Source organism: Molothrus aeneus, chromosome 19 (genome assembly GCF_037042795.1).
Source record: "Molothrus aeneus isolate 106 chromosome 19, BPBGC_Maene_1.0, whole genome shotgun sequence".
Taxonomy (NCBI): domain Eukaryota; kingdom Metazoa; phylum Chordata; class Aves; order Passeriformes; family Icteridae; genus Molothrus; species Molothrus aeneus.
In genome coordinates this window covers 109,122-120,465 of record NC_089664.1, presented here as the reverse complement: position 1 = coordinate 120,465, position 11,344 = coordinate 109,122, and the positions used below count along the sequence as shown (strand labels likewise).

Genomic DNA, 11,344 nt, shown 5'->3' with positions numbered 1-11,344 from the left:
TGAACATGGTGGTGATGTTGGGTTCATCTTAGAGATCTTTTCCAACCTCAACAATTCTATGATTCTGTGATTCTAAAATATCTCCTGGTTGTTTGGGCTGTGGCTTGCTGAGATCAAATACCCAGGGAATCAGGATTTTGCTAGGCAAAGGAAAGTTTGGTACTTACCGGAGATCAAGGTGATGGGCACCTCCTTTAATGGTAAGTGCAATCAGTGAAGGGCTGAGACTGCTGTTTATCTGGGAGGAGAAGGAGCAAAGATCAGTTCTCACCAAGTTACTGGGAAGAACTGGACTTGAGTTCTGAAAACTGGAACATGATCTGGGCAAGACTGAGGAAAAGCATGGGAAGACATCCTTGGTACAGCTGGTATCCACAGCTAACAGTCTGAATGAAGCAGATCACCTGTCCCAAATGAAGGGAATGTTTTCCACAAAGTGGGAACTTTCAGCTGATTCCAGTACAGGTACTGTACTGTACAGTACAGGTAGGTCTCCTTTGGACCCATGCACCCTAAGCAGCCTGTTCCTCGTGGGATTCCAAGCCAGCCTTAAACACTGAGCTTCTGTATTCAATCAGGAGCTCAACTAACACAAAATCCAGTCCTGGGTTTTTAAATTTTAGACTGGACACTGACAGCACTCTAAAGTTTTGTTGAATCTAAGACAAAACATCTAGTTTGCATCACTGCTCATAGCATCCATCTGGTCTCACCAAGTGTGCTTAGACTAGAGAGAGCTAGGAGCACGTGGCCGGCATCACTGAAACTGCGTGTGAACACAGAAACACACCAGGTTGTGGTTCAGACCCTGGGTGTGGGGTAAGGAAGGTCCCGCCGTGTCTGCACCAGTGAAGCCACATTTGTTCCATCAGTATTCCTGGCTGATGGACACTACTCAGTGTAGTGTCCCGAGAGCCCTCAGTGGTTCAGTGGTTCATCATGAAACAGCTGCTCACAGAAACTCAGGTTAAAACTGAATTACCAGTGCTGCCCTGAAAGGGAGGGAGGGCAGTATGTCACCTGCAAAGGCTGCTCTGTGCTCAGGGTACAGGAATGCACATGCTTACCCCACCTCCAGCCCACGGGTCCAAGTCTCCGTTTGAAAAAATGATGTTGCTTGCACTTTTCAGGTCTGAAATTCAGAGAGTTCATAATTGAGAGGTCTCCTTCCTGCCCAGTTATCCAAATGTGTTTGGCTACAGCAGCAAACATGCCAATAACAGAAAACATCAAAAAATTGAACAAATTACTGGTAGTTTTTATGTTATCCTCTTCTCTACCAAAGAGATACAGAAAGGTCTGTTTGGCTCAAGTCAGCACAAGGCTGTGACTTTCTGCCAGGACTCATTAGTGTGCTGTGCCTGTCCTCATGGGGCTCAGCTGGACAGAGGAAACAGGGAGACAGCTACAGGGTAACACAAAGGGACAAGCAATCAGCACAACTCACCTTCCCCCCAAAAGTTTGTCCGCAGCCAGTGTGCTCGCGGCCTCACACGCCACTTGTTCCAACAGTACTGCTCACGCATAGCTTCTGTGAAGGGCATCTCAGGGAACATGTCCGTCACATTGTTACTGTTAAATGTTAAGTTGATCTCGGTGCAAACCTAAGAGAAGTGCAAGAGCTGCCATGGGGCAGGGGCATAGACAGGACAGCAGCTGAAACCTGCTGGGGTCTCTAACCTCTTACCTGGTAGTCCCAAGCCTCTGCATCTGAACCGATGCCACAGCCCGTGGGATCAGCACAGGACTGGTACAGCTGGTATATGTCATAACACTGTGCCAAGCCAGAGGAGTTGTAGAACACCCCTGCCAGGTGGGAACACAGCACAAAACCAGTCAGTAACTGCTGTCTCACCCATCATCTCCCACATGAAACTACATGGCCAAAACCAAGCCAATGGTTGCGTGAGTGTGCAAGGATGGGACAGAACTCACAGAGCCTGGAACTGTGCAAGGTTAAAATCCAGCTTTATGGCAAAGCTTTTACATGGGGCTGACAAATTCCTTCAGATGACACAAACTTGGTTATTGTCCCCAGTTCAATGCAATATTGTCCTGTTTAGACAATTTCTTTTGTAATGGGTTAAAAGCCTGGATAGCAGGCAGGGCTTCAGCTATGCCCAGTAGAGCAGGTCCCTCCGGCATCTTGCTCAGCTTACTCCTCTGATTTCCCAAGAAGAAAACTCCTTCCAAGCCGTGCCATTCTGGTATTTTATTCAATTTCTTTTGAGGCTCTGATTGCTAAATGTGGATCAAAACTCTGGCACCCTGAGCCCTGTGATGTTCAAACAGATGTTGGGACACTAGTTTCCCTTATCATGAACCAAGCAAACCTGATGTGACAGCAAAACCACTTGAGACATGATGTGATGGATAAGTGCTAGTCTGGTTCTCTGCAGGTAGAGGAATGGATTCACATTAAGGAGATGGAGTATTATTGCCTTGGAAGCAATCAGTATCTCCATTCGCATTGTCCCCATTTACCTGTTGCCAGTTCTGCATCACAGCCCATGGCACTACACTCTGCCAGGCAGGAGGTGGGCTGATGAAGCACATGTAGAAAAAAGTGTTTTCCTGTATGACACAGAGGGTCAAGTATGGAGGAAAGCCAGTCCCCTGCCTAAAGTTATGGCGGATCATTCCTCTTGTATGATTAAACTCCACCAAGTGAATGCAGCTGGGGAGACAGGGAGAGGCATGAGGTGCACACCAAGAACTGGGAGGAAGAAATCCACCCTTGGCTTATTCATCTCAAAGAAACAAGACTACCACTCTTCCTCACAGAAGAAGTAGCATGTGAATACATTCAGTAGATCTGACAGTGTTTGTCAAGATATTAGGGTTTTAAGAAACCTTCTAGCTGCCAGCCAAATATCTTTAGCAGTGATTAAGGATTGGTATATTTCTGACTTGAAGCACATACATCATTTGGAAAAAAAAATTGGCTCCCAGTCATACTAAATTGCATTAAATTTGTTAGAATTCATTAATTTTTTTTTTTTTGGTGCCACTCAGAACCTGTTTTTCTGTGTAATGACCAAGGTAGAACTCATTTTTAATAAGCAACTTGAGAGATTTTATGAGGAACTCTTCAAAAGTTCTTTGAATTCTATCTCTATTAATAATTTCCTTACAAACACTGCTGGCTGACAAAATAAGTGCTCACAGAGATAAATGTATATGTGTGTATACAAGATGTATTTAAGATTGCCTTGCCCCTGGATTAAGACCACAGGACTTGTTCTCAACAAGGAGACCAGAAAACTTCCTTCAGTGAATGTGCACTGAGCCCATGACTGCTGGAGCCAGAGTATGGGTAAACTTCTAGGAAAGAACTAAGTATCTCAGAAGTCCACATCTCATGGACAGACAACAGGCTATGGGGCTTCAATGCCTGAGAAACATGACAAGAATAAGTTGGGAAAGGTGAGAGAATGAGCCTATGGGCCACTGTGAGACATCCCAACAGACAAAATCAACAGGAGGCAAAATGTCCCAGAGAGAGATCAGAGTCATACTAGCTCCCCTGACACAGCAATGTGACAGGTCTACTGATAGGTGCTTCTAGAACACGTGTTGGTACATAAAAGATCAAACTGATAATATTAACTCACCAACAAGAGCAGACAAGCCTTCAATTGGGTCTTTATGGGCAATAATTTGTTCACAGCCAACCTGGGTAAGACACATTACAGGCAAATGGCAGACAGAACAGTTACCAGTTGCTTTGTGGAAGGGCTAAGCTGGAAGATTCATTAAAATTATTATTTACATATTTTATGGTTCAGGAGTTTTCCAAAGGCCTAATGCAACAGGTCTGGAAGTTTTTAGCTTCTCCCCCTGTAGCAACAAAATACATAGAAGCAAGGAGACAGGACAAAGGCAGACAGTTCCTTCACCAAGTTAGGGAGCTGTGGAGGAGCCACAGTGATACACAACATTTCCTCCTACAATCACTATTTTAATGGCCTTTTCAGGGATTGGGGGGAACGTGCAGACTAATTATTTCCATTTTAGAGGTCATTAAACAGACCCTAGAAGGAAACTGGATGCCTAGTGGAGCCAGAGGCAGCATGTCCAGAGTTCCAGTGCAGCAGAGTCTATGAGACCTCTTGCACAGTGTGCTCCAGGTAGGACAAGAACCCTAAATGCCACAAGGCCAGAGGCAAAGGAAGTCCCATGGGCCTGACAACACACCAGAAGACACCGAGAATTGCAACAGCCTCTGGTGATCTGGGATCAAAGCTGGTACTTTTCAAAAGCAGCTGGTGTCTTAGAGGTCTTTGTAAACCCTTGAGGACTTGGCCCTTTTCCCACACTTTGCCATCTGTGATTCTCTTGAAAGTTCACCCGTTTCCCAGCCCCCATAGCAGCAGGTATTTTTCTGCATTATACCTGAGGTATGTCAGCTTTCCTGGGTAATACTTTCAAAAGAGCCTGATTTTCACATCTTCATCCTTACCCACCAAGAAAAATACATCTCTGAAAGCATGTTGAGATGGGCTACAACAAAACTACTTTTCTTTTTTTAAAGCTGCAAGTTTTTAGTATTTAAAAGCTGAAGCCAACAAGCTTGCACAGGTGTTTGTGTCCAAGGTAAAGGCAGAGCAGAATAGGAGTGACTCCAGCAAACCTCTCAGCAGTCACCATCACAGAGAAGCTTCAATTGTGTAGATTTACTGTCAGACTGGAAGGGCTGCAACATCCACCACTACTGGTCACCCTGTGACCAACACCCTGTCACCCTGTGACCAACACCAATGGTGTCTGCCTGACAGTGTCCTAAGCTCCAGTCACCCACTTACACCAATGTCCTCACCTTCACTGGATTGGCAGGGAGGTCACCCATGAAGTCGGTTTTGTATGGATAGTCCATCATGGCCATCATGGTGAAGGCATTTCTAGCAAAACCAAACAGCTGGTAAACATCCTCCTTGTTAGAGATCTTATTGCATGTGGCCATTTTGCTGCTGATCTCATCATAGGCTGCAAAAGAAAGGAAAATAAAAGACACAAACTTCAACAGAGGAAAGTAATACCAAGCTTCAGCATCTCATTTCACTCAGGAGTAAGAAGATGCTGTAACATAAGATGACGTTTTTAGTGGAAAGGACACATTGCATCTAAATTTACACACATTAACGGAACATTCAGGCATAGCTTCCCTGAGCAGTGTCACAACCTTGTGTGGCCCAGAGCCCAAGCTCTGCCCCTCATGGAGCTCCCGGAGGAGCCTGGAGGAATCAGCACCTGCCAGGACAGAACTGATCCCAGCTGAAACAGTGAGTAGAGCAGCTTGGTACAGCCTGTCCTCTCCCGTGCCCTGATGGCTGCTCCTGCTCATGCCTGCAGGCCCTTTCCCTGGCCGGGCTGCTGTGTCCCACAAGGCAGGCACCCCAGGCAAGCTCTCGTGTAGGAGAGCAAGGTACAACATTTAGGAACCAATGAGATTCAAAAGCTGGAAAAACTGGCAGAGGGAAGAAAAAAAACAACGACATTTTTTTTTTTTTTAAAGAAAACAAAAAGCCCAATCCCAAAAAAATAAACACCACCACCACCCCTAGGGAAAAAAAAAAAGTGCAGCTTCCTGGGAGGAGGGTGCATCTACAGTAAGAACTACCAGATGAGAACAGTCCTCACAAAGGATTCTCAAGATTCTCAAGATCTCAAGACATGCCTTCAAACATCAGTGGGATGCAGAGGTCAGCTGGAGTCAGGAAATACATCTTTAAAAACATTCCTTCAAGGTGTACCCATACACCTTTGCTTTTCTGCTGCAGAAAGCCGCTCCCTTGATTTTCATCCTCCACATTTTGGAGTCACAGATCCTGTCCCCATCCTGTTCTACAGCTGACCACTAGAACATGGCTGCTTTTGCTTGGAAACCATGGCCTGGGACCTGACTCTGGATACATACTTGAGGGCTGAAGCCTTAAATATGACCACCTTACACCCAGCTGCAGGAAGCATTGCCCCAGGCAGAGCTCAAAGAGCTTGACTGGTTAATAGTAACATTCTTCTTGCTGTTACCCAAAGCTAAAAGGATCCCTTGGGCTCCTCTGGCAGTTCCAGGACCAGCAGCAGCTGGGAGGCACCCAGCTCCTGACACACAGCATGACAGACCAAGGCTCAAGACAGACCCAGAAGCCACTACATCTGTCCCAACACCACATATGGCTTCCAGGAGATGCTGCATCACCCCGTGGCATCTGGTCCAGCCTACTTAGGAGCCATTGCAGAGGTCTTCACCAGTCTATCCTAACTGTCCAAGACTGGAGATGAAAGGGACTTGGATGATTGCTTCAGGACCTAGACTGCCCTCCACATATTTCTCAGATCTGTCCAGAGAGCTGAGTCACACAGCTGTCATACCCACCAGAACAGCTCTTCATGGTGTGGATATTAAGGACAAGTATCTGGTGAAACATATGGCTTTACTAACTGTAAATACTATGCAAGTGGTTTTTACCTGCAAGTGGTTTTGCAATTTGGTGCAAAAAAATGATTTCATTAACACTGTGCAAAGCTCCACAGAACTACTTACGTGTGGTGTTACATTTTATTTAAATGGTATGCTCTGTCTCACCCCTCAAAAATGTACCATTTATTCCAAGCCTGTCATCCTCCCCTGAAGTATCATGTATCTGTAATCCCATTGGCCAAAGTCTTATTCCACACCCACCTTGAATCTCCCTGTTAAGCTGTGCAAGGGAGACCAGGCTCTCTTTGGCTCTTTTCTCCCTAGGCTCTCCCTCTCTCCCCCTTCCCCCCTTCAGAAACCATGCTGCTCCCGGGGGTGGGACCCCCAATAAAACCTCATCAAATTAGGACCCTCAGAAGCTGCGTGGAGTCTCCTTGCCTGCCTGCTGTAACCAGTGAACATACGGCTTAGGGGTCCCCCAGGGACTTCCCAGGGACCACAAACAAACAGCAACAATGGCGCCCAACACGAGGCTTGAGCACCAACAACCCTAAGATGAAAATGGACCTCCATCACCCCACGGGCATAGCGCAGAACCCCGCAGAACACCACTTCAGCACCGCCTTTGCCACAGTGGGTGGCTACGCCAGGCTGCAGTCGCGGCCCCACCACCACCGTGCAGAGGCCCCATGAGACACCATGCCACCATCCCACCACCACCAGTCAGCGCGGCCCAGGCCTGCCACACGCCCCGGCACCCAGAGAAGCCACATGGAGTGCACCCTGCCTGCCACTCACAGCACCGTTGCTGTGGCAGCAGGGCCAAGCCTGCCGCCCCCTGCCCAGAGTGGATGGGCTGTGCAGACCGCCAAGCCTGAGCCCTGGACCACAGCAGCAGTGAAAGAAGGCATCAAAGCCCACCAGTTTCCGCAGGGGAGCCACCAGGTGAGGAAGCAGATTTCAGCTTTGCCTGAGTCCCATATTCCCCAAAACTGCTTTCGTCAGTTCTGTGACCTCCTTCCTCAGTCTTACTCTCTCCCCCCGTCACTGTTCCTTCTTCCTAATTCCATCCCTAACCCACCTTCCCCTAAACAAATCCCTGGGAATCCACTCCATCCTGCTAAGCCCGGCACAGCAACCACACGGCTAAGCCTCAACATGGCTACCACCATGTGTGCTGTGGCTGCATGGCCTAAAGATCCAACACAGCCATGACCATGTGTCAGCCAAGATTGCTCCAGCCACATGGCACGGCACCATCTTCTACTTCTCCTCCCCAAAATCCCTTTCTTCCCGCTTTTTCTCCCCCGTACTCCGCCCCTTCCCTGTCTCTCCCCTCCAACTCCTAGTTGCCACCTTCCGCCTTCCAAATCCCACAGGGTAGGAGCTGGAAGGAGAAGAAGCTAAGAAACCAAAACCCAAAGCTTAAGTAATTTTGTAATACCAGTTTTAACAGCCTTGTATATTTCACTGAATTGAAAATTCTACTTTATGATCTCCTTCCCCTACTACTCCAAGAGCAGGATAATATCCTTCTCTGCAATCCATACCCCTTTTTTTCTTATTTTGGGTAGTTCACTGGGAGCAAACTGCTCGAAGGTGCAGGGTACCCTGAAAAGGTTTTTCTTTCGCAGAGTCTCTGGCTCCCCGTAACCTCCCCAATTCCCAATCCCTATCCACTTGAGCTGAAAAGAGCTTGTCAGCTAGAACTTTTTATCCTAAAACCCTCTAACCTTTTTATCATTCTTATCCAATACCTGTCTTCTCTCCATTTCCCTCTCGTCCCCATGAAGTAGTTTTTACAATTATGCTTTTCTAGTTTAAATGTGTGTTCATATTGCAGGTTGTCCTGTTTTCAGTTTTAGAAAACAGAGGCCTGTCAGGTCACAAGGGTAGATCCAATGAGAAGCAGTTTTCGATTGTTTCTTTAATAGTGAGTGTTCAGATAGTATTAGACTGCTGAATCAAAATCGTTGTTGGGTTTATGCTGTCCTCAGTAGGTTCTGAGGGTGACTGATAACCTAAAATGGTGTCTGGGAAAGTATTTTGATGGTTTTTGTGGTGATTGCTCCCTGAGTATAGGTAGTAGCTGAAGCCAAATTTCCTTTTTTTCTTTTTGTTTTTCTTTTAAAGACCTAAAACTGGGGAGTCTTCTGGGTTAAACCAGTTGGAAGGTGAAAGAATCAGTAAAGCTCAGATCAAAGGGTGAGAAGCTGAGGCCGCAAACCTGCCTGGAGTCCAGGGGGGCTCCAGGTGATTCCCTGTCCCTGAGAGGGGGAGCAGAAGTTGGCACCTCAGCCTAAAAGGGGTGGCTGTGGTGGTCCAAAAAGCCAATTGGAAAAAGTGACACCATTGGGCCAGTCACGCTGAAAAGGCCAATCCCAAAACTCTCATATGAGCTTAGTGCCAAAGGCTGAAGCCCTTTAAGCGCTCACCCGTATGGACCCACATAACCTGTTTATTACAACTAAATGCTCATTTTATCTTTGTGCTGTGTTAAAATAACTGTACCTTGCCTTTTACCAATCCCCTAACTATTCCAGAAAAATAAAAAAGGTTACTTCCCACCAAACTATTTAGCACCCTTTCAGAACTGAACAATACCTACCACCAAAGGCAAACATCAAGTCAAATGGACTGTTTAAAACATAATCCTCACTGCAATTGTATTTATTTTTATGCTGCAAAATGGTCTAATTACTGCTTATTTTAAAGTTGTTAATTGTCATATTTATCTTCATCTTTTCTTTCTAACAAAAAAAGGGTGAACTGTGGTGTTACATTTTATTCAAATGGTATGCTCTGTCTCACCCCTCAAAAATGTACCGTTTATTCCAAGCCTGTCATCCTCCCAAGTATAATGTATCTGTAATCCCATTGGCCAAAGACTTATTCCATACCCACCTTGAATCTCCCTGTTAAGCTGTGCAAGGGAGACCAGGCTCTCTTTGGCTCTTTTCTCCCTAGTTTTGTGGGTTTTTTTTTTTTTTGTTTGTTTGTTTGTTTTTGTTTTGGTTTGGTTTTTTTTCCCTTCAAATGCTTCAGCTTCCCTTTATTGATGGACAGTTGTGCTCTCCCAGCCCAGGGCCCATCAGAGTGCTGGGTGAGGGCGAGGCTCTGGGGTGGTGGGGGGACATGACTAACACAGGAGACAACACTGCAAGGGGAGTATGGGAAGCTCTGTGCACGGAGCCAACATCCTTCCGTTGCCCCCACTCCCGAAACAGCCAGCTGAGAAAGGCTGGATCTGCCTTGGATTGGGTCTGGACAGGCGTGTAGCTATTACAGGAGGGGGGAGTAGCAGCTTGCCTCGAGCAAGGAGTCCAGCAGAAGCGTTGACCACACATTGCCTCTCCCCTTCCCCAAAACCCCACACCAGGGCCAGGGAAAGGGGCATTTCACACTCTGAGGACAGTCTTTAGGAAAGAGGAGTCCCAACAGCACGCAGGAACCTCCTATGCTGACTCCAACACACATCAAGGCAGGACTACAGAGAGAGATTTTTAAAAAACTAAACACTTCAAGTATATATTTTTTTTAGTGATTTAAGGTCTCTTGCCACTGCTGCTGCTGCACTGGGTGGTGTTTAGCAACCTACATCCACTCTAGGGACAAGGACAACAGCACAAGTGATGGCTGGTCTACTCCAAGGAGAGACAGGGCAGTGGGGCAGGGCAAGAAGGACCAGTGGGCGCTCAAGGTACGGGCACCACACGCATAGGGAAGGGAAGGTTCCAGGAAGGGAAGGTTCGGGAAGGGAAGGGCCTAGGGAGAAAAGAGCCAAAAGAGAGCCTGGTCTCCCTTGCACAGCTTAACAGGGAGATTCAAGGTGGGCGCAGAATAAAACTTTGGCCAATGGGATTACAGATACATGATACTTCAGGGGAGGATGACAGGCTTGGAATAAATGGTACATTTTTGAGGGGTGAGACAGAGCATACCATTTAAATAAAATGTAACACCACACTTATGTTTCAGTATTGGTTACCAATTTTAATGCTAACTGAAACTGTTAATAAAAGAAAAATATAAACTTTACAAGCAGAAAGAGGAAGCCATATGGGCATCTGCACCGACTTATCTGAACAACTAGCTGAGGTAAAGCAGTATCAACATTTTCCCCCCATGTCTGGGAATGCTGGCTGCCCTTGGGAGCTATCTGCAGGGCTCCCTTCTTACCTCCACTCAGGCACAGGTCCTTGATCTGCTGGAAGGCTTTACGGACAGCTGTGACACAGCCTAGGCTGGACTTCTGAAAATCCTGAAGGGACAGAAAAGATATGAGATGACAGTTTCCCACAGGAGATACTTAAGAGGCTGCAACACAAAGAACTGCCAGAAAGACCAGAAGATGACAGGGGTTATTGGCCTCATTTGCATTTCCATGAGCAGTGACACCAGTGCTTCTGCCTTGTCTTTCAAAGAGTCAGCATGTTTCTGCAGAAGCCACACTCTGGACAGCTCAAGCCAAGCAGCAGCTGTGTCACCAGGTCTGGCTGGGATGACCTGTCAGACAGAACACTCTACCCTTCATGGAGCATCAGACTGAACATAAAGCAGCAAGAGAACATGCAGCATGCCTCACAGAGAGAGGCGGGCTGCAAAGGTCATAAGGATTTTGTTGGTTTTAAACACAGAGCAGAGTCCTTGAAACTGCACTTTGCCTGTGAGAAGGAGCCATAGGAGAAGTCAGTTATGCATTGGAAGTACAAGACCAAGATCTGCTTTTCTTCTTACGCCTGCTAGTGGCCTGCCAAATGACCATGTCCTTTTTCTTAGGAAAACCATTACTGATCCTGAAAAAGCACTTTAAGTTAGGTTTGAAGAGCTGTGACTGGTTATGGTGGATGAAGTTGTTTCTGTGATTGAAGGCCCAAAGAACTCAAGCTCTTTCTCCTCTCTCAAGCTGTAAGGCAGATTAGG

At 46.7% G+C, this 11,344-nt stretch overlaps 1 protein-coding gene across 2 annotated transcripts in view; it reads right to left on the bottom strand.

Annotated features, from left to right (window-relative positions):
• The window catches only part of DPP7 (dipeptidyl peptidase 7), a 27,553-nt gene that overhangs the window by 1,729 nt on the left and 14,480 nt on the right, over positions 1 to 11,344 (bottom strand). Inside the window, exons 6-12 of one of the 2 annotated variants that reach the window (XM_066563122.1) lie at positions 10,601 to 10,682; positions 4,820 to 4,986; positions 3,615 to 3,675; positions 1,688 to 1,806; positions 1,448 to 1,604; positions 1,068 to 1,196; positions 168 to 238 (exon numbers count right to left, since the gene is read on the bottom strand). In XM_066563122.1, the coding sequence (XP_066419219.1) occupies positions 195 to 238; positions 1,068 to 1,196; positions 1,448 to 1,604; positions 1,688 to 1,806; positions 3,615 to 3,675; positions 4,820 to 4,986; positions 10,601 to 10,682 (759 nt within the window). In that variant the 3' untranslated portion in view covers positions 168 to 194. The remainder of the gene's footprint in view (positions 1 to 167; positions 239 to 1,067; positions 1,197 to 1,447; positions 1,605 to 1,687; positions 1,807 to 3,614; positions 3,676 to 4,819; positions 4,987 to 10,600; positions 10,683 to 11,344) is intronic. The other variant, XM_066563121.1, reaches the window with a different exon arrangement.